Genomic DNA, 24,265 nt, shown 5'->3' with positions numbered 1-24,265 from the left:
CTAATGCACCCTAATTTAATCTGTGAAAATAGACAGACAGCATGGCTAGTAACATGCATCCTAATTCAATTTGTAAAAAAAGACAGACAGAATATAGACAGACTTCGAATCAGTTATTTATTGTGATTTTTGTCGTTTTTGGTTTTATTTATTTATTGATGTTGATTTTGATAGTTTTAAGCTTGAAAGATTATTTGAATCTATTTTCGCTCATTTTTGGTTTAATTGAGCTCTTACTTTTCGTTAAAAAACTTAATCCCACCAAAAAAAACAAAACAAAAAACAATCATACAAAAGGACAGAGGGAATTGCATATCCCTTAAATGAGTCGTTAAACGTTTCTCTGTGACGTTTAAAACCCAAATAATGAGGATAAAAAAAGGAATAAAATGGAGACGAGGAGGCACTGCTTCCCATCTGGAAAAGTGAATTTACTTGTTGGCTAAGATTGGGGATAGTAATTCTCGTAATTGAGATTTTCTGCAACGGTAATTTCAGTATTTCAGTGGTGCACTTAGATTTGGATTTGAAAACATTTTATGGCGTTTGAGAGCACTTTCAAAGTCTACAGAAATTTGTTCCTGCAACAAACTATTAACTTTTTCCTTCAACACAATTTTTTAATTTGGTTACTAAGGGCTAGACTTTATTCTTCACTAGGTTACCCCTAAGAAGGCAACCATTGTTTAAAACATTAGTTTCCCACCCTTTTATGTATCCCATGATGTGAACTAACACTTTTCTTGGATCAATAAATATAGGATGAATTTAGTTTAGAACGCTACCGTTCTTAGTCAATCAGATAAAAATGCCAATTTTGACATTTAAAATCAGGAATCAAGGATCGAAATTTCAGGAATGCCGTAGTATGCAGCAAGGATAGGTAGCAACCATTCATCATAAATTTGTTTCGCCTCTCCCCACCATCCTTGATTTTTTTTTCCCCTATCTAGGCTTTGAAAAGAAAACTTTTATTTAAAATAATCAAAGGAACAACTAATTTGACCAACTCCCCTCCAGTACATCTCCGAGAACATATTCTTGTTTTTAAATAAAAAAATTTGAAAGAAAATTCTTTCCCTCTTTGATCGTTATGAAATGGTGCCCTTGGGCTTGGGCCTTAGCGGTCGCAAGAGGGAACAATATGGATGACTGGTTGTTTTTCAGTCAGGTCGTTACTAAAAATAGGTACTAAATCTACGAGTTTGTGATCCAATGTACCCTCACCTGGTTCTGTGGACATGTCACTTTTTTACGTGGAAAAAAAAATCTGTAAATTTGTGTTTAGTATGAAAGCATGTAACAACTCAATAAAAATAAATTTACACACTAAAATGATTAACAAGAGTACAAGTTATGTTTTAGTTACTAAGTGCTTCTGTTTGTAGAAATTTGACGAGTTACGCTTGGTTAAAGACTTATCATATTTCTTAAACGCTTATATACCCTTGATTTCTAAGAATGCAGGACAAGGTGCCAAAAGGAGCTTTATTCGAAAACGTGTCGTATTATTGCAAGATATTTCTCAGTTTGAATTAAGTTGACAATGGAAATGTTTGCCTGGTTTTGCCTTCTGCTTCTTATGCTCATGGCTTTGGGTAAGCTCTTGAAAAATATTTTTTTTGTAATTACTTGTTTGATTAAATAAAAAAAGTTTTTTTTTTAAACTGAAAGTAAGGAACGACATTAAAACTTGAAACGAACAGAAATTAATCCGTATATGAAAGGGGCTGTTCTCTCCTCAACGCCACGCTCTTTACGCTATCAAACTTTAACTCAAAAAACTCTAGTGAAAAGAGTGGAGCGTTGAGGAGCGAGTAGCCCCTTTCATATACGGATTAATTTCAGTTAGTTTTAAGCTTTAATGTTGCTCCTTGCTTTCTGTTAAAAAACTTACTTTTTTTATTTAGTTTTTTCAAAAAGGATCACCTTTCTATAATTTTTTAAAGAAACTTTTAATATTGGGAGGTTTACTCATCAATTAAGTGTTAGCATCAATATACCTTAACACCAATCAATAAAAAAATGGATTTCTATTGAACATGCAACAGAATCACAAGTACTAGTTTCAGCAACTTGACAGCCAGGAATCACTGTATTTTTTTTTTATTTAGTCACAGATTTAATTCCAATGAACATTTTACGCCCCAATATTATGTTTTTCGCCCATTTTATTTTTTCTATAATAGAAGTTATTCCGGGTCCAAGAACTCAAACTTCTGAGTAATCGACTGCTATTCCGTTGTAACGAACTGTAGTAAGGAGCAACCCGGCTCAATAGTAAACGAAACTCTAAAAAACGGAATTTTGATGCTAAAGTATACATCAAAAGAATCAAATTTTCATGCTGATTTTAAATATATAAGTTTCATCGAAGTTAGTCTTTGTCATCAAAAGTTACGAGCCTGAAAAAATTTGCCTTATTTTAGAAAATAGGGGAAAACACACCCTAAAAGTCACAGAATCTTAACGAAAATCACACCATCGCATTTGGCGTATCAGAAAACTCTATAGCAAAATTTTCAAGCTCCTATCTACAAAAATTTGGAATTTCGTATTTTTTGTCAGAAGACAAATCACGAGTGCGTGTTTATTTTATTTTTTTCTTTTCCCCAGGGGTCATCGTATCGACCAAGTGGTCCTAGAATGTTGCAAGAGGGATCATTCGAACGGAAATGAAAAGTTATAGTGCCCTTTTTAAGTAACCCAAAAAATTGGAGGGTATCTAGGCCCCCTCCCACACTCATTTTTTCTCCAAAGTCAACAGATCAAAATTTTGAGATAGCCATTTTGTTCCGCATTGTCAAAAACCATAATATTTATGTCTTTGGGAATGACTTACTCCCCCAAAGTCCTTGGGGGAGGGGCTGCAAGTTACAAACTTCGACCAGTGTTTTATATATAATAATGGTTATTGGGAAGTGTACAGTCGTTTTCAGGGGATTTTTTTTTGGTTTTGGGGGTGGGGTTGAGGGGAGGGGGCTATGTGAGAAGATATTTCCTTGGAGTAATATTTCAAGGGGGAACAGAAATTCAATGAAAAGGGTGCAGGATTTTCAAAAATTACTATAAAAAAACATGAAAAAATAAACATGGAAAAGTCTTTTCAATTGAAAGTAAAGAGTAGCATTGAAACTTAAAAAAAACCAGAGATTATTACGCATATGAGGGGTTCTAAAAATACTTTAGCATAAAGAGCGAGGTATTTAGGAGGAGATAAATACCTCGTTCTTTATGCTATAGTATTTTTAGTAATTTCAACTATTTATTCAACGGCCTTTCTGATTCAGGGGTCATTCTTAAAGAATTGGGACAAAATTTACGATTTAGTGTAAAGAACGAGGTATTATCGACGGTATAAACCCCCTCATATACATAATAAAAATTAAAGAATATAAAAGTTTGTTACGTAAGTTAATTCCTAAGTTACGTATATTTTTTACTAATAAAAAAATTCGTTAAAAATTAAAATTTATAGCTGCCTTTTTCTGTAACCGAAAAATTGCATGGCAACTAGGCCTCCTTCCCCATCCCTTATTTCTCAAAATTGTGTGATCTAAACTAAGAGAAAGTCATTTAGCCAAAAAAGGAATTAATATGCAAATTTGATTTTAATAATTTATTTGTGGAGAGCCAAAATCAAACATGCATTAAATCAAAAACGTTCAGAAAATACATAAAAAACTACTTTTTTTTAACTGAAAGTAAGGAGCGACATTAAAACTTAAAACGAACAGAAATTACTCTGTATATGAAATGGGTTGTCCCCTCCGCAATCCCTCGCTCTTTACGCTAAAGTTTGACTCTTTGCCATAATTCTGCTTTTTAAAACAATTAAAAGCTTTAGCGTAAAGAGCGAGGGATTGCGGAGGGGACAACCCATTTCATATACAGAGTAATTTCTGTTCGTTTTAAGTTTTAATGTCGCTCCTTACTTTCAGTTAAAAAAAGTAGTTTTTTTTTTATGTAATAAATGTCTAGGATGGTAGCATAAAGTTCAATTGTCATGTATTGTAGCATGAAGTTCAAAAGTGTCATGAAAATCAATTGTTATATATGTATCATTCAATGTGTATTATATTACATAATCATATTCAATGTTTAGTTTATACATTTTTATGTTAGTGCGCCTGTAAAGGGTGTGCCTGTATCGATCCTTACATGTAGAAGAGGAATGAAATTCATTTTATACATTCAGTAGTAACTCATATATTTAATTTTATATACACAGTATATATTTATATTAAATGTTCAAATTGTGTATTCATGTATGTGCACTTGGATATGTATAAGGAAACTTGGCGTTAAAATGCAGGATGAGATTTAATTTAAATATTTAATGTTTAGTTTGTATATTTACATTCACTTACATTTGTAAAACGATCCTTGCTTCAAAGCATGAAGCTCTAACATCCTTTTCATAATAATATTTATTTTATTTTGAAATTTCTCGTTTGCACCCTGTCAAAGATGGAGTGTCTTCCAATTTGAATGGAAAAGGAGATATCAAAAGTAATACGGTTACCCTCACCAAGACAATTTTACCTCAAGAAAGATCAATTTTATCAACTTCAGAAGAAGAAGTGAAATATTAACAACAAGAGGATATGAAGGATAAGAGCGTTTGGCCAAGAGACAAAACTTCAGAAAAATAGAAAATCACAAATAAATATGAAAGCCTGTCAGGCCATCATTTCGAGAGCGAGGAAAATGGATGAGTATATTGGATTTAGAAAAGATATGACAGTACCTACTAGGTAGTCTAGTATCTACTAGGTACCAAATACCTAGTAGGTACTAGAGTAGGTACTGGGTACTAGAGATAAAAGACACTTTTTCTAAAAGCGTAAGACCGGAGAATCCGAGGATAACTGAGAAAGGAGGGTGCAGTCTGGACACACTCAACTCTCATAATAATTTTAACTTGTTCAATAAATTTGATAAATCAATACAACTTGGATGAAAAATGGGGCATTTTTCAAAATAGGGAAAATCTTCCTCAGAAGCAGCCTCGTACTCATAACCTCATATCTCATAAGTTACTTCTATATGCTATGGTTGGGCGTTCTCAACATCTACAAATAAAAGTGAATACACTACAAACAATGGGTTTGACAATGTCTTCGTAATCAATTCATCGTACACTTTAGAATACAATTGCAGTTTAAAAAGCAAAAGACTTATTGGTCAACACAATATCAAAACTAATTTTTAACCAATGGGTTCAAAATACAGAAAAAACTGAAAAAATGATTTCCTTCGGGAACTTTTTTCCAATAAGAAAAAGGTGAATAGAATAAAGAAATGTGCACTTCGTTTTAAGATCTACAAAATGTTATAATTTTCTGTTTACACGGGAGTTTTCTGTTGGAGTCTTTCAGCTAAGTCTCCAATAACTCCATATTTTTCCCTAGCAACACCAAAACAAAACAATCCCCAATCATACATTGTTCATTAATCACGTCTACATCTGCTGTATTTGCTAATCTCGCTTGGGCTCTGAGTAAATGACGCCGAACGTCCCCGCTACAGGCAACACCAATTATGTAAACTAATGCCAGCCCGGACATAGTAGCAGTGATAATAAGCCAAAACCAAAGAAACACGTAGATCTTCTCATTGACTATATTCAAAGGAAGAACGCAGAGACCGTGGAAGCGCTGGACAGTTCCTGACGCACCATACTTATGGAAAGTGCACTTGGTGATCTTTGGGAATACTTTGGCCATTGGGTCAACTCGTCTCTCAGGTTCCTCTTCTGTGAATCGCCATACCTCACTTCAATACCTATAATCAGAATATCTTCTGGCAAATAAGTTAATAAATATTTAACACCATGCATAACATTTCCCGATCTTCCCATTTCCATTCTACCAAAATAAGGATCAAAACTGACAGTAGAATTAACCATTTAATTGTATGCAGTAATTTGAAAAAATTATAAAAATGAGGTATTTGTGACGGTGATCAAATCTCAATTAAATTTGATGTTTATAAGGATCTTGTGCTTCAAAGCTCTTATATTGAATTCTGACCAGATCCGGAGATATTTGGGGGAGCTGGAGGGGAAACCAGAAATCTTGGAAAACGTGAAAATTGAGGTATTCTTATCTTACGATTGGGTGATCAAATCTTAATGAAACTTGATATATAGACAGATCTTATGTCTCAGATACTCCATTTTCCATTCGAATTGGATCTAGGGATATAAAGGGTTGAAAGGGGAAACAGAAATCTTGGAAACCGGAAATTTTGGAAAACGCTTAGAGTGTAGAGATCGGGATGAAACTTGATGGGAAGAATAACTACAAGTTGTAGATACGTGACTGACATAATTGAGAAGGATCTGCTCTCTTTGAGGGAGTTGGGGGGAGGTGTTAATTCGAAAACATTACAAAAATTGAGGTATTTTTAACATAAGAACGGTTGACCGGATTCTTTACGCTAAAGTTTGGCTCTTTCTCTCCACTCAACTTTTTAAAACAGCTATAGCCGGGTTGCTACCCGGAGCGACCCGGCTCAATAGTAACGAAAACTCTAAAACATGGAATTTTGATACCAATAGCTATATCAAAAGAATCATATTTTAATGCTGATTTTAAATATATAAGATTCATCAAGTTTAGTCTCACCCATCAAAAGTTACGAGCCTGAGAAAATTTGCCTTATTTTAGAAAATAGGGCTAAACACCCCCTAAAAGTAATAGAAACTTAACGAAAATCAAACCATCAGATTCAGCGTATCAGAAAACCCTTTAGTAGAAGTTTTAAGCTCCTATTTACAAAAATGTGGAATTTTGTATTTTTTTGCCAGAAAGCAGATCACGGATGTGTATTTATTCGATTGTTTGTTTGTTTGTTTTTGTTTTTTTTTCCAAGGGGTGATCGTATCGATCCAGTGGTCCTAGAATGTTGCGACAGGGCTCATTCTAACGAAAATGGAAAATTCTAGTGTCCTTTTTAAGTGACCAAAAAAATTGGAGGGTAGCTAGGCCCCCTCCCACGCAATTTTTTTTCCAAAGTCAACGGATCAAAATTCTGAGATAGCCATTTTATTCAACGTAGTCAAAAAACCTTATAACTGTGTCTTTGGGGACCACTTACTCCCCCACAGTCCCCTTGGGAGGGGCTACAAGTTACAAGACTTTGACCAGTGCTTACATATAGTAATGGTTATTGGGCAGTGTACAGACGTTTTCAGGTCTTTTTTTTGTTTGGGGGAAGGGGTTGAGAAGAGAGGGATATGTTTGGGGAACTTTTCATCGAGGAATTTGTCATGGGGAAGAAAATTTCCATGAAGGGAGCAAAGGACTTTCTAGTATTATTTAAAAAAAACACACAATGAAAAAATAATTACGAAAAAGTCTTTTCAACTGGAAGTAAGGAGCAGCTTTAAAACTTAAAACGAACAGAACACCTCCTCCTAATACTTCGCTTTTTACGCTAAAGTATTTCTAGCAATTTCAACTATTTATTCTACGGCTTTTGTGATTCAGGGGTCATTCTTACTGAATTGGGACAAAAATTGAGCTTTAGTGTAAAGAGCGAGGTACTGACGAGGGGGTGAACCCCCTCATATATGTAATAAAACATGAGAATACAAAAGTTCGTTACGTAAGCTAATTTATAAGTTACCTATATCTTTTACTAACAAAAACATTCGCAAAAAAATAAAAGTTCTAGTTTGCTTTTTAAGTTAAAAAATCGGAGAGCAACTAAGCTTCCTCCCCCCACTCTTTTTTTCTTAAAATCATTCGATCAAAACTATGAGAAAGCAATTTAGCAAAAAAAAAAAAAAAAATACAAATTTGGTTTTGATTATTCCTCTGCTGAGAGCCAAAATCAAAACATGCAGTGATTCAAAAACGTTCAGAAATTAAATAAAAAAAAACAAGTTTTTTTAACTTCAAGTAAGGAGCGACATTAAAACTTAAAACGAACGGAAATCAATTCGTATATGAAAGGGGCTGCTTCCTCATCAACGTCCTGCTCTTTACGCTAAAGTTTTTTGCTGTTTTAAAAAGTAGAGTTGAGAGAAAGAGCCAAACTTTAGCGTAAAGAATAGGACGATGATGAGGAAGCAGCCCCTTTCATATACGAAGTAATTTCTGTTCGTTTTAAGTTTTAATGTCGCTTTACGTAAATCCACTTTATTTAATTTTATTAAAGACGAATCACGGGTGCGTGTTTGTTTGTCGTTTTTTTGTTTTTTTTTTCCAGGGGTCATCGTATTGACCAAGGGGCCCTAGAATATCACTAGAGGGCTCTTTCTAACGGAAATGAAAAGTTCTAGTGCCCTTATCAAGTGACCATAAAATTGGAGGGCAACTAGTCCCCCTCCCACGCTTATTTTTTCCCCAAAGTCAACGGATCAAAATTTTGAGATAGCCATTTTGTTCCGCATAGTCGAAACCCATAGTAACTATGTCTTTGGGAATGAGTAATTCCCCCACAATCCTTGGGGGAGGTGCTGCAAGTTACAAACTTTGACCAGTATTTACATACAGTAATGGCTATTGGGAAGTGTACAGACGTTTATCAGGGGGATTTTTTGGTTTGGGGGGTGGGGTTGAGGGGAGGGGGCTATGTTGGAGGATCTTCCCTTGGAGGAATATGTTATGGGGGAACGTATGCTCATCAACGTACCGCTCTTTACACTAAAGTTTTTTACTGTTTTAAAAAGTAGAGTTGAGAGTAAGAGCCAAACTTTAGCGTAAAGAGTAGGACGATGATGAGGAAGCAGCCCCTTTCATATACGAAGTAATTCCTGTTCGTTTTAAGTTTTAATGTCGCTTTACGTAAATCCACTTTATTTAATTTTATTAAAGACGAATCACGGGTGCGTGATTATTTGTTGTTTTTTTTGTTTTTTTTCCAGGGGTCATCGTATTGACCAAGGGGTCCTAGAATATCGCAAGAGGGCTCGTTCTAACGGAAATGAAAAGTTCTAATGCCCTTATCAAGTGACCATAAAAATTGGAGGGATACTAGTCCCCTTCCCACGCTCATTTTTTCCCCAAAGTCAACGAATCAAAATTTTGAGATAGCCATTTTGTTCCGCATAGTCGAAACCCATAGTAACTATGTCTTTGGGAATGAGTTACTCCCCCACAATCCCTGGGGGAGAAGCTGCAAGTTACAAACTTTGACCAGTGTTTACATACAGTAATGACTATTGGGAAGTGTACAGACGTTTTCAGTGGGATTTTTTTGGTTTGGGGGTGGGGTTGAGGGGAGGGAGCTATGTTGGAGGATCTTCCCTTGGAGGAATATGTTATGGGGGAACGTATCCTAATCAACGTACCGCTCTTTACGCTAAAGTTTTTTACTGTTTTAAAAAGAAGAGTTGAGAGAAAGAGTCAAACTTTAGCATAAAGAGCGTGACGTTAATGAAGAAGCAGCCTCTTTCATATACAAAGTAATCTCTGTTAGTTTAAGTTTTAATGTCGCTCCTTACTTTCAGTTAAAAAGACTTGTTTTTTTTTTTTAATCAGTGTTCTATAGTTTTTCCATCATTTAAACACTATGTTCGAATGAATTGGCAGTTACTTTTTAGGGGCACTTTCACCGAAAAAATGCCAATTTGGTATTTAGCATTGGAACAATGACAAAAACGACACCTATCTCCTCCCACTAGATACTGAAAAATACATTTTGTCCCCCCCCCCACCCTAAATGTATTGCAAATTCACCGAACTGTAATTTTTGAAAATTGTCTGGACTGCTAATATAAACTTGTCGCTAATTTAATGTGTCTGAGACCGAGACACTGTCTAACATATTCTCACCGCTCTGTTTTAAGCTTCTGATTTTTCCACCCACCTAGAATTTCAATCGAGTCATCCAGGGGAACAACGATCCTCAATCGTTGCACACATACTGAAGGTGATTGAACCGCATCACCAGCAAGGTTTTACTGATTATAGTTTGGGAAACCTGGAATCCACTTTTCTGTATTTTTTTTTTCTTTTTTTTTGTATTAGGACAAGAACATCTTTTTTTGGGGTATAGGAATCCCGTCTACTTTGACTGTTTTTGAACATTGATCTTTTTTTTTTCTTTTTTCTTTTTCTTTATGTTTCCCTTGCTAACCTAGTGGATAGTTTCTTTTTCTGAAAATTTCAATTCTATTGTTCTTGAGGCATAATAATGTGCGGGAGTCAATAGAGCAAGGTCCTCTGAGGATTCAATCTTTTGAAAGAAAAACCTATAGAATTGGTAATCACATCAGTCTTAGATCACTTTTTTTCACTTCATATATTACTTTTTTGTATTCTGATCAAAATATTGTTTGCTTTCTAACTATTTTGCAAGAAATAAAAAAAGTATTCCCGCTTTTGCTAGTTTGGGCACTTCCAGATAAGCTAGGATGATGAAAATTGGCAGGCGTATCAGGAACCAGACGAAATTAAATTAGAAACACTTTCTTTTTCGATTCGAACATATGGGGAAGCGAGTGAACAAGATAGTTCAGGAGAATTTTATTTGCCAATGTAATAAATGATTTTTCTTCTTAAGTATGACTTATGGTTTACGGGTATAATTCTTGCTTGCGGTGCGAGAGGTCTCAGGCTCGAATCTGGACCACCCCAATTTTTACATGAAGAAGACTAGATACGTGATCAAGATAGCGATTGCTGAAAGTTGGCAGGCGTATCAGAGACCCAGCCAGATTAAATTAGAAATAATCGCTTCCCCGATTCGACCATCTGGGGGGGGGGAGTGGAAGGACGATTAATTAAGAAAAATTAGAAAAAAATGAGGCATTTTAAACTTACGAACGGGTTATCGGATATTAATGAAATTGGATATTTAGAAGGACCTTGTATCTCAGAGCTCTTATTTAAATTCCAATCGGATCCGGTGACATGGGGAGGGGAGAGTTGGAGGGGGAAACTGAAATCTTGGAAAACGCTTAGAATGGAGTGATCGGAATGAAACTTACTGAGAAAAATAAGCATCGTAATGAAACTTTGTGGGAAGAAGCTCTTGGCTCTTCCGACCTCGTCATAAGTACCATACGAGCTCTTGGCTCTTGTTGTTATTATCAATACCCTTAATATTTTGCCGGTTGACATCAAATGGCTATTATTTACATGAATTTGTCAAATTTTGTCCATGAACTTTATTTTCCGGTTTTGCCAGGTTTTCATACCCTTTTGTTGTATTTGTACAGTATCTAATTTACTTGTTTTTTTATCTGTTTTTGTAATGATATTTTGTTTATACTAGCAAGACTGACTGTTTATAATAGCAATAATAAACACCAATAATAATGTTATTATAAACAATAACATTCATAGTGGTGGCTTGTGTCGGTCCATAGGTCAAAAATGACAAAGTGGTGTACGCAGTAACTATTAACATTATAGTGGTGTCCATTTGGGGAGGGAAAGCTCTAGTTTTTTTCTCCCCCCCCCTCCATACGTACACAAACAGATTAAAAGGAAACTTTTTGGGTATTTTCATCGAAAAAATGCCATTTTTGGTATCTTATTTTAAAAAAATGACAGAAAAGACACATATCTCCTCCTTGTAGAAACATAAAAATGTGTTTTGTCCCCCCCCCACCACCAAATGTTCCTGAATTCACGTAACTGGAATGTTGGAGAGTTGACATGACTCCTAATATAAACCTGTCACATATTTAATATGAATTTTTTTGCGTTCTTCTTCTTCTAAATTTGTATTTCCCTTGCTAACGGATGGTTTTTTTTTCTGAAAATCTCTATTGTCAGATTTTATCTTTTATTCTATAGGTATAATTATGTGCGGAATTATATTTATAATTCAGCTTATATCACATTTTTATCTTCTCCTCGAAATATTATTCACTTTCTAATTATTTTGCAAAAAAAGTATTAAACTCAACTTGAGAACTTTAAAGACCAGGAAGTAGTGTCACCCTATGGTAGTGATTCAAATCTTGGAAAAGCCTTTTGTCTAAAAGTCACCCTATGCTAGCCCAAAATTTGCTAAATAAGTAGGACAAAACTAGACAGGAAGATTTGTTAATGAAAATTGTGCTTTCAATTGGTTTTATTCCCATAACATGTAAATAAATAGTAAGTTTACTCAACAGATTTTTATCTTTTTAATTGCAGGAAAGTTTTTGGAGAATGTTTAATAAAGTGTAAGAGGTTCATTACTCGCTTCTTGAAATAACTTGGGCGGGGTATTGCCAAAAGAGTAGTGTGGGGAGTAGGTCAAGCAGAAAATTGACAGTGCTTCTGCTATCTGCAGTTGGCAATTGGCAGTTGCTGCTATCGAAAACGATGATGTTGTTAAAATTTATTTATTTTCAGGCTCATCAAGGAACAGCAAGCCCGTCAAGAATATGAACGTCCTTGTCGTAAAATAGAGAAGTCTTTGTCTTTTGAAGTCTTTTGAAGTTTTCATATTTTGTCTTAATGAAAGCATGAGAAGGAATGTAATCATTAGTTTAGTATTTCTGTGTATTTGTGTTTGGATGATCTCTTCTTATCTTGTATGGAATGAGAACGAAAAGCTAGTTGGAAATACCTTGGTAGGTGAAGATGTATTTTTAGAAAAAGGAGAAAGCACGTTACAGGATGTTGTGCTGCCTGTTCTGTTGTTTTCCTGCAATCGTCCGTCTGTTCAAAGAGCTATTGATTTGCTGTTGAAGTATCGACCAGATAAGGAAAAGCATCCCATAATTGTTAGTCAAGATTGTTGGCATGCTAAAACCGCCGAAGTTTTACAGCGGTATAAAGATGAAATTATATATATCAAGCATCCTGATTTAAGTGATGTCCAAGTTCCAATGTCAGGAAAGGGTTTTGAAGGATACTACAAAATTTCTCGTCACTACAAATTCGGCTTAAGCTACATTTTTAATGAAGAAAAATACAAAGCTGTTATAGTTGTTGAAGATGACCTTGAAGTGTCTCCAGATTTCTTTAGTTATTTTTCATCTACCTATCCAATATTGGTCGAAGACCCGATACTGTGGTGTGTTTCTGCATGGAATGACAACGGCAAGCCTGGATTGATTGACGAGACGAATCAAGATGCACTCTATAGAAGTGATTTTTTCCCTGGTTTAGGATGGATGATGACACAAGCCATCTGGAATGAACTTGATAGCAAATGGCCTAATACTTTCTGGGATGACTGGATGAGACTACCAAATCAACGTAAAGAACGTGCTTGTTTAAGGCCAGAAATATCCAGAACAAAGACATTCGGAAAAGTAGGTGTCAGTAACGGTCTCTTTTTCGAGGATTATTTGAAGCATATCAAGTTGAACGAAAAGGCTGTTGCGTTCGGCTCCTTAGATCTCTCTTACTTGTTGAAGGAGACCTATGACAGGGATTTTCAAGATAAAGTTGATAGTGCACCGGTTGTTGCACCAGAGCATTTACGCGCCAATAAATATTCAAAGAATAAAATATCTCTTCGTCTGCTTTATCGCTCAAAAGCTGACTTTATTAGGATTGCCAGATTATTTGAATTAATGAGAGATTTTAAGAGTGGAGTTCCTCGCACAGCTTATAATGGAGTAGTCACATTCCATTATAATGGAGTCAGGGTATATCTTGCTCCTTCTGACAATTTCTTAGGATATGATCCTTCTTGGTAAGAAACGCCAGTCTATTTGATATTCGTATAAATTATTGGGCATAATGTGAAGGATCGCAAGAACTTTCAGTTACTATTTGCCAAAGGAATAACACTGCCTTGCAAGAAACAGTGGAAAATCAAAGTGATAACCAAGCAATTTTCTGAGCTGTTTTTAAAAAGATATTTTCTTTTATTTTCTATAAGTTTATGCTAGAGAAATGAGAGTTACTATAATAATAAGAAAAAAAGTTAAATAGAAAAAATGAAAAATAAAAAAAAACTAAAAAAAAGTAATAAAAGCTAAAAAAGAAAAAAACTAACAAAAAAAAAAAAGAAAAAAAGGACAACAGGTTGCAGTTCTTTTCCATTTTCTCTGTCATTTTATCTTAATCAAGTATTCAATAATAGAAATCTGTATTGTATGAAGCAAATATTTTACCCAAGTTCTATTAACAAATGATAATATTTAGCAAATTACTTTATATGAGAAAAAATTATTTCATCTGAAAAAAATCATATGTACAAAAAAATGTGTATGTTTTGTTCCTATTTCCTTGTCTTTTCCGTTTTTAATTATTTTTACAAATTGCTTGACTAATCAGTAAAAGTTGTTTCAATTCGTGAAGCAAATAATCCTCCCATACTCCATTTACAAAAGATAACACATAACAAATTACTTTATATAATGATCTTCTCTGTGTGGACTTGTTCCCTTAGTAAACACTTCCAAAAATGGAATTTTAATTTAGACAAGGGAATAGTCATTAGACTCAGCAGGTCTTAAAAGTTTCACCATATTAGACTTAGCTTAGTAGCTCAGACGCCTTCATAACCGTGTTGAAAGGTCTAAATTTTACCACCGTTGGAGCGTTTCACTATTTATTTATAAAAGTAATTAAGTGAAAGTGATAATAAGGCTATTGTGAAGCAAAGCTAATTAAGAAATAAGAAAGGGATAAGCGAAGCAACAAATGGCAATAAAAGAAATTTTGGGTGTTTAACGGTGCCTTTAGCTTTACATAATTCTTCTTTTCTTGGATTTATTGTGCACAGCAAGAGTGCAACTCCTGTCGTAAGTAAATACCCTTGACTAAAGTAAAAGAAACGACAAAACTAACTGGCTATTAAACATAGTTTAAGAATACAGCTCTTGTAAATGAAAAAACCCATTATATAAAACCCATATGCATGCACTAAACATAGCGTGTTCTCCTCTTTCGTCAAAATTCCATTCCGAACCGAATAAAGCAAATAAATATAAAAGATTAATGTTTAATCCTTTAGACACTTACATGTCTAAATTTTGCACCGTTAAAGAAGGTAGGTTTCAAATTTGTAAAAAAAATAACAATTTTTTTTTCGATTTACCAGAGCTAAATAAATGTTCAAGGTGATCCAATTTCAAGTTTGCAACATAAGTCTAAGGAAGAAACGACATTTGGATAAATCCTGCTCAAGTCAATTTTCTGATCTGGAAACAAGCTTTTTTGAATAAAGATAAACATTTTCACGTGAAAATTACTTCTAATTGGCTAGACAATTGTGTTCATATTTTGAGAGAGCTACTGACATATTACCGCTTGTTATTAAGAAAAAGTTTACAGTTAAGTGGGAAATCTCATTTTCAGTGGATTTTGGCTAAACGGAAGTTGAATTTTTAAAAGTTTGGTGTTAAATCTGTGACTATTTTAGTTTTATTTCAGCTAAGGAACATGATTTCAAGGAATCTGGCGAATTTTTCGAAATAAATATTCCTTTTTATGGACTCTTTCCCTGGTGAAAAATTAGTACTTGAACCTAATGGCAAAACTACTTTCATTATTTGTACTTAAAATATTCGGGTTTTATCTGTTAGTGAAAGTAACCGCGTGGATTTATAAGATCTATTCGTTCGTTCTATTTTGTTTTTATTGTCCTTTTTTTTTATTGGGCCGAAAACTTTTATGTCTATTACGTTACTGATGCTTTAAATTTGTTAAGGTATATCGTTTCAACCATGTTTATTGCAACATCTGTAATTTCTGCTTTGTTTGTAATCCGAAGAAGCAATGATACTTGGCGTAGAATTTTTGGTAATAGCATTAAAATTAAGGTATACGATATAGCTGGTAATCTGATTTTTACAATATTCTCATCAATCAGCGTATACTTAATTTATACAGAGAACCATTCTCTTTCACACATGATACTTAATACTGCTGTATCATTTTTCATGCATTTATACTACTTAGTGTTGCATATATCTGTTATAATTTGTAAAAGGCTTATTGACAAAACCAAAAACCAAATTTGGTTGCTTCAGAGGTCGCATATAGTTTTAAAGAAAGCGGTTTATTGTCATAGACAAATTGTCACAGAGGTGAATTTATTCGTAAAAATCAACGAATTTTTTATATTCCTTCAAGTAGCAAACATAACCCTGCATTTTTCGGCATGCACCATTATAACCCTATGACTCCACGTGGTAATTTGTGAATTTGTGTTGATTGTAATTCTGCTTGGATCGCCAATTTATTTTTATCTTTCACTTTTTAAGCTCCTACTTATACGTTTTCATTCGAAACGAATATTGCAATGTGAACCAATATTTCTCTGAAAATTAAAACATTTCTTTGTGTCTGATGGTTGCCATGTTAGAAACTCTATTTCTATGCAATACTTTTGGAATATATAACAATATTTTGACAGAACAGCGCAAATTTTTTTCGAATGTGTAACATATCGCGGATCTTTTAAGGGGAGACCGGGACAAGTTTCCCTTGGTGCCGTGACTAAGGAGGGCTTCGGATGAGAGGCGTCGTGTCTGGAAATTATTTTTTTTTTCAGCCGGGAGAGGATGAAATAATTATTTTTGCCCCGTGCACTACCATCCCTAGAAACAGTTCTGCATTTGTTGACCTTTTAATGTAATTCTATAGTTTAATCACTATTGTTAAGAATGCAATCTTTTCTGTCTTACTAAAATTGAAAAAAAGTCTAGATTATTATTTTTCATAGATTTATCCAGGTTTAACTTCTGTAAAATCTGTCTAAGTAGCTCTTTGATGCGATTATGATCCATTGAAGCGAAACAAAATTGCTAGTTAAAAAGAACTAGAATGTAATGATGATATGTTTTTCAATTGAGGTTTTATGATGGCAACATGCTATTGTTGCAATCTTTTGAAGTGAATATTACTCTTTTCTTTGCAGGGTTACCCACCAGCAGCCTCTGCACCAGGAACGGGGCCCACAGCCACTACGGGTCACGCATCTAATCCTGCGCCATACGGGGCTAGCGTGCCTCAGTATCCTGGACTGGACTCCTGGGCTAGAGGCTATCCTGCTCCTGTTGGTAAGTTGTGAAGTTTTCTGTTTTATCACAGTTTCTATGAAGAAAAGACCTATTAAAGTTCTCAGACGTTCCTTGGTTTTTCCTGAGCATTTCTGACAATATTCCCTTACTTTTTTTCTGTCAAAATATTTCTCCTATTAAATACGAGAAGACAAATGTGCTGTGAGAATGGACTAGGATTTGCCTTTTTTTCAGTATATGTTATGAAAAGTTTCGGTTTTTATTTTCACCGATCAGTAATGATATTCTAAATACTGTACTGCGAAAATTTTACAAGAGTATGAGATTTTTCCTTGGGAACGAGAAAACAACCACATTAAAACGGCAGAACAGTTATATACGAAACAATCCTACTTACAGAAACAATCTTTAATAACAAAATTTTACTACAAATCTTGCTTAGTTGCGTCAGTTGGGGACTGGGGCTAAATTTTCAGAAATACATATTATTGGCCTTTTCATTGGAAAACTGCTTTTTTATTATTTTCATAAAACAAAACATGACCCCCACCCCCGCTCTTTTTTTTGAAAAAAAAAGATTCATTCTTGTTTTCCACCTTTAGTTTTTGTGGAATGGTGCCTCTAAAATTGCTAAACGTTGCTAGCAAATGAGCCTCAATTTCAAGCAATTTGGCATTGCATGCTTGACTTCTTGGTTTTTCGTGTGTCTATCACTGTTGTGTTTTGTTTGTCATTTCAGTTACAGCCGTTTAAAAAAATATATCAAAATTTATTTGTGTGGAAACATTTATAATTGGCTGTAATTTCGAACTCATGTTCTGTAAAGTGGACTTCCATTACTAAAACAGAAAGACGGACAATGTGGCTGCTCATACAGCAGCTAGTATGAATGATGTATCACATTTTTGGCCTCAACAGCCCTGCTCTTAAGACAAAAGAATGGCATCGTTTCTAACATTTTATTTCCCTCTGAATCTCTTTAGTTTCCATTACTGAGCTCAAACTCATAAAAGCTAATGAAGAATCGTCATAGACGAGCTTTCATCTACTAGCATCAAGTCTTACGATAGGAATATTACGGTCTTACAGTATGAATATTAAAAATATCTCCAAACTCTCTCGCCCCCTCATTAGCTAGGGGTACGTTAGTCAAGGTCTATTCGTAGAAATTATTCATTTTTTTATTCGAAAACCTACTTTGGTTGCCAATTCCACTTTGGCGTTAGTTCATTCTGACTCTCTGCCACAGATCATAACATTATTTTATGCTACGGTTGATCTGGTTAGGAAAGGGACGATGCAACACTTTAGTAGCACTTGGGGTGATCCGAGATTCAAACCTGAGACTTTTCGTACCCTAAGCCACAATCATACCCCAAGACCACAAGCCATACTTAAGAAGAATAATCATTTGTTTTATCGACGAATAAAATTCTTCTCCGCCATCTTGTTCGCACGCTCCTCCCCCCCCCCAGAAGGTCGAATCGATGAAGTGACTATTTCTTATTTAATCTAGTCTGGTCCCTGATACGCCTGCCAAATTTCGTCGTCCTAGCTTATTTGGAAGTGTCTAAACTAGTACACACTCCGCCCCAGCTCTCCCAAAGAGAGCGGATTCGGTCCAGTTATGTCAATAACGTATTTAGGACATGTGCTTATTCTTCCCACTAGGCATCATCCCGATCTCTACTCTCTAAACGTTTTCCAAGATTTCCGGTTTCCCCCCTCCTCCAACTCCCCTAAATGTCAGCGGATCCGGTCGAGACTTAAAATAAGAGCTTTGAGACGCAAGAGCCTTCTAAATTTCGAATATAATTAAGATTTGATCACCCGTTCGTAAGTTAGAAATATATGATTTTTTCAAATTTTTCTGAATTAAAATGAGAGCTCTGAGACACAAGGTATTTCTAAATATTAAGCTTCATTAAGATCCAATCACCCGTTCGTAAGTTAAAAATACCTCAATCTTTCTAATTTTTCCGGATTACCGAATTAGGTGCCCCCTAACTCACCCAAAGAGAGCGGTTCCGATCCAGTTATGTTAATAATGTATCTAGGACATATGCTTATTTTTCCCACCAAGTTTCAAACCGATCTCCTCACTTTAAGTGTTTCCCAGGATTTCCAGTTATGTTCGGATTTTTTTTTTCTTGCACCTTAGGTGAAACCGAAAAATTTTACTAAAAAGACCACTTTTTGCCTTCTTGAACACTTTCACATATTCTTTCTGTTCAGATCAAACCCTCACCAGTTATGCATTTTTTTTCAAAAAAAAAAAAAATGAATTCAAGCTTTTCTGGCTCGTATCCTCTTATTAACTAGAGATATTTTTCCGAGTCGAGTGCGTATTATTTTGCTTTACAACCCTGTCCAAAAATGTAACTTGATAAGACAAGTGACATTGTAGAGTTTGCTCATTCAGTTACAGCCAAAATGTCTCAGGTCAACACAAAACCCCACTCAGATCATCAGTAAATGGGTTACGGCAGCCGTGATCTACAAAGGCAGTTGACGGTCTATTTAAATATTCTCCTTTGGATTTGCGGGTGACTAAGAGAAACAAGGTCACAAGCCGATTGAAAGAATCTCTAAGTATATAGGTTAAAGGTTTTTAATCTACAACTGCTATATAGCCTAGCCAATTCCCCACTGTTTTGGCATTATACTCCATTAAAAGGCAATGCTTAAAAATAAACTAAATACTCGTCTACCTAAATTACCAAATAGATAATAAACGTTATAATATTCCATGCTTTAGCTTTTTTTTTTATTTTTGCTTATCTTCACAAAGTAAGTTCTTGGTGTGACATAAGTTTTTTCAAGGCAACTGAAAATATGCAGTCCATGAGTTTCCAACCTTCGTTTGAAAATAATATCCAAATTTCCCTAAAGATTATTATTTTATCCCAGATTCCCCCGAGTCCTTAGGTTTAGAATAAGTGTCCTTGAAAGAAGCGATTTTGTCAGAAATAAGACAGCCTCCTTAAAAGTGGAAGACCAGAATCTAGAGAAAATCTATTGGTTAAGTTGCCTAAAGCTACGATCAGATGCTGGACTCAGCCCTGGACCGAGTACCAAAGTCTCTGAATCTTCAAAGTAATTGGTCAAAATCTTGGATCTGACATGGGCTAACAACGTTGAACAATGCAACATAAAAATAATAACTGAATTTTATCCACTCCCAGATCTAAAGTTACGGTATTTTTTTGGTATTTTTATGATAGTACACGACGTCTGGATATCAATTATTTTGTTTTTTCATATCAGTTTTTTGGAAACAATATTTGAGGGCAAAAGAACAAGAAAAAATTAAAATGTTGTTCTCATATATCACGCTATCAAACTAATCATATAGATATATTGATATTTTTAGGTAAACTTAAGACCTTAAGGACAAAGTCTGTAGCTATATTTTAATGCGTAGTTTCGTCTGAATTTGAAAGTTAGACGGGTAAGATGAATTTCTGAATTCAAGTTGGTATTATTGTTTTTCTTATAGCAATGCTATTTTGCAACCCACCACTACCATTGATAAATTAAATAGAGATTGAGCACTTGGGAATAAGTTTGAAATTTACGAGAGACTTAAACTTTTAAACCGTTTGGTTAGTTTTAAAGTTTAAAGATAAAAACCTGGTGTATTTACAGTGGTGACAAAATAAAGAGCAAAGCATGAGGATATAAATGCAACCCTTATAATTTTTAGAAACCTAATCTTTTGACAAATTATGAATGATAATATCAATAATTTCTTTTGACTATCAAATAGGAATTATGGGTGCACATTTCAAAGATACTTGAAATTTGTTTTTTGAAGAAGAACTACTCTTCTTATATCCCTAAGCTGTAATATTTAATACCCTACTTACTAACACTGCTTGCAATTATTTACGAAATTTTCATTCAACAAGTCCTTCTGCAAACTGTGTGGTAAATTTGGTCAGTATTTTTTTGCCAAGTACCATGTCTCTTGGTATTTTGTGTTTGATATCTTATCTTCTGTAAGAAAAAACCTAGTTTAATTTTTAATTTCTTTTGCTGAAGGATTAAACTGATCTAACGGGTTTTTGGCTAGTTTTTCCTTCTTTTTAGAATTCCGCTGTCGGATTTCGGAATGATCAATCTGGAAGCAGAGAAAACCTCGAAGACTACTTGGAAGAATTGAATTCATCAGAACCTACAATTGTGACAAGTTCTGACGAGGCATCGTCTACCAAAGATAAAACAACTGAACTGTTTCTCCCTCCACCTCCTCCTGAGCTTTATGACTCCGATTTGCTGCCACAAAAAACTGAAATGTCAATTGCCCCTTCAAGAATATCTACGGAAGACTCTGGCATCATTCCTGATTTTCAATATCAATCGGATTCTGTAAATCAACCAATGTTTGACGTTGAACAAGTTGACGAGGAATCAGAATCCTCTCATCAATCACAACTGCGCTTCCACGCTGAGAGTCCAGACAGTTATATTGTCCAAGATATTCGTCAGGCTCTTCGTCTCAATTTAAGTGGAATTGAAAAACAACAGCTTATATCCCCTGACAGTTCAAATGAACGTGACAGCATTGACGGACTTCAACTTGACGAATCGTCTATTGATAGTGGCAATATACTTGATGACTCCAGACCTATGAGCAATTCCCCCTTAAACTCTGAAGACAGTGGATGCATAACGTCCTTCGCAAAAGGGAAACTTGAACTGTCATGGAAAACTTTATCAACAGCTGACTTCACGAAAGTTGGTAATAACTTTAAACTTTATGGACTACCAGTGCATGTTGGAACTGAATTTGTTGGAGATTTGGTTTAAATTTGCTTTAACTTATTTTTTCACTTCAAAGTCTAACTTATTTTTTCTTAAGCGCTCTAAAATTTTACACTTATTATATATTTATTTTTGTTCAAAATCATAAATTACATTAAAGTGTAGTTTTCTAAACATTTCTTTGACACAATTTTAGTGGATAATTTTTACTTGATGTTAAATTGAAGCTACTTATTTGGAAAGATACAAGGCTACGCCAGAATTCGTCGTTAGAAAGATCATCGTCTACATAGGTTTATTTTCAGTTTTCTGGGAGCGTTAAACTTATTTATGTAGACAATTTAGCTGATAACTATATTACAATGTAAAGCGAAGTTATGGTGATGTGAAGTGTATTAAGAAGTAGTTTAAAAAATATAGACCTAACTGACAATAAGTTAGTAAAGAGGATTTTCAATTGCAAGTATTTAGTTATTGTTATGAAATTTAGGGATTCCAGAATAGGAATAAGTTAGAGAGGATTCAGTTAAGTTTCTTTAAAAAATTGTTAAGTCTAAGTGATAAGTTTAATGGATTACTTTAAAAGGTGATATGGGACTGACTAATGTACGAGTAAAACGATTAGTTAGTATGGTTAGGTATTGGAGAAACGGGGATCTTTACGTGATAATAGGCTATTAAAGGCAACATACCAAGAATGTTTGAGTTACAGAAGTAAAAGGTACTTGAGCTAGCCAAGTAAGATATATTTTAGGAAGTTGTAGAGTAGCTAGGCAATGGAATAACGGGTAAGGATTAGGGCTAGAAAGGGGGGTGATCTCCAAACAGGTAAGCATTTATTTTAGAGAACTATGAAATCCAAAAATGCTAATGTTATATATTAGCGTCCTCATCTCTCTCTTAAAGCTAGGATTAAGGAAGTGTGGGGAAAAGGAACTTTGAGGTTGGGCTTAATATGGAAGAAATAAAGTGGATAATGTCAGTAATAGGGACATTTTACAGTTTGGTGATAGGAGAAAGTATCTGGAAAGGGCGAGTTAAGAGTTAGGCCCTTACTCTTACCCGATGTTTCGGGATGAGTAGGATGACTTAAATAATTTTTGGGTTTTTGTGAAGTAATAACTGGTCTGCTATTTTTGTTCTTGATTGGCGTGTATTTGTCTACGATTTGTACAGTGTTATATTTTTGTATTAACCATGGCCCGGTAAAAGCTTTAGATATTAATAAATGTCATACCATATTACAACTTCATGTTCAGGAAAATATGGAGTTATGGCAGTTGAAAACCTGCAGTAGCATTTTACCAAATTCGTTATAAATTTCCCGTGAAAATTCGTAGATTTTCCTTCCTCCCTTTACAATCGTGAAACTTCGAGTCCTACCTTCAAGTTTTACCATCAGTTTAGTTTTACCGTCAGTTTTCAATTTAAAAAAACTGGAACTGACCTTATGATGAAAAGAATTTAGTGAATGCAAAAGAATGCAGTGTGGGACAGTAGAAAAGTTAAGAGTTTTGTTTTGTAACAGTCTTTTGTAAGAGTTTTAATTCTGACTAATTCTATAAGACAGAAACAAGCAGCATTAAATCTAAAAGAGATTAATAGTACCCACTTCCCGACTAAAATGCAAATTTCTTTCCTTATGGTTTAGTTAACTATTCTCATTGTAGTACTTACTTGTTTTTGCACTTACACCAGGACCAGGAGTTTTCGACTTCACCTGGTATTTAGTTTCATATTATTTGTCAAAATTTGTTTAACTATAAGCTCTCCAGACTCAAGAAACTCCCACATTACAGGGATGAAATAAGTCTGTTTTAAGGAAAAGATAATGCATCCAGAGTTTTGAACTCAAGAAATAAAAACAGAGGCTTTGTATGGCCCTGACAGAATCCTTCCATCAATACAGCATGGCTAATAACATATTCGTGCAACCTAATTCAATCTTAAAGAATAGACACACAGCATGGCTAGTAACATATTCATGCACCTTAATTGAATCTGTGAAAATAGACAGACAGCATGGCTAGTAACATATTCATGCATCCTAATTTAATCTGTGAAAATAGACAGACAGCATGGCTAGTAGCATATTCATGTATCCTAATTTAATCTGTGAAAATAGACAGACTAGTAACATATTCATGCACCCTAATTCAATTTGTGAAAATAGACAGACAGAATACAGAATATAGACAGACTGAATATATAAGTTCGTTACGTAAGCTAATTCGCAAGGTAAGTATGTTATTACTAACAAAAACGTTCGTACAAAAAAAAAAAAAAAATAGTTGCATTTTTACGTAACCGAAAATTGGAGGTCAACTAGGCCTCCTCCCCCATCTTTTTTTATCAAAATTATCCGATCAAAACTATAAAAAAACCATTTAGCAAAAAAAAAAAAATGCAAATTTTGTTTTAATTAGTCATGTTTCGTGAGCCAAAATTAAAAATTAAAATATGCATTAATTCAAAAACGCTCTGAAATTAAATAGAAAAAACAAGTTTTTTTTTAAACTGCAAGTAAGGAACGACATTAAAACTTAAAAAGAACAGAAATTACTCGATATATGAAAGGGGTTGTCCCCTCCGCAACGCCTCGCTTTTTACGCCAAAGTT

At 34.5% G+C, this 24,265-nt stretch overlaps 1 protein-coding gene across 1 annotated transcript; it reads left to right on the top strand.

Moving 5' to 3' along the window:
* The first annotated feature begins 1,467 nt into the window (after window positions 1-1,467).
* On the top strand, window positions 1,468-21,820 carry LOC136033819 (alpha-1,3-mannosyl-glycoprotein 2-beta-N-acetylglucosaminyltransferase-like). Its single transcript, XM_065714744.1, has 4 exons — window positions 1,468-1,598; window positions 12,306-13,599; window positions 16,777-16,918; window positions 20,972-21,820. Exons 2-4 carry the CDS (start codon window positions 12,419-12,421, stop codon window positions 21,689-21,691), a joined length of 2,043 nt encoding a protein of 680 aa, XP_065570816.1. The 5' UTR covers window positions 1,468-1,598; window positions 12,306-12,418; the 3' UTR covers window positions 21,692-21,820.
* The last annotated feature ends 2,445 nt before the right edge of the window (window positions 21,821-24,265 follow it).

This window comes from Artemia franciscana, chromosome 12 (genome assembly GCF_032884065.1).
Source record: "Artemia franciscana chromosome 12, ASM3288406v1, whole genome shotgun sequence".
NCBI classification, from domain to species: Eukaryota; Metazoa; Arthropoda; class Branchiopoda; order Anostraca; family Artemiidae; genus Artemia; species Artemia franciscana.
Note: the sequence above shows the minus strand (reverse complement) of the source record. Positions and strands in the feature narration are given on the sequence as shown.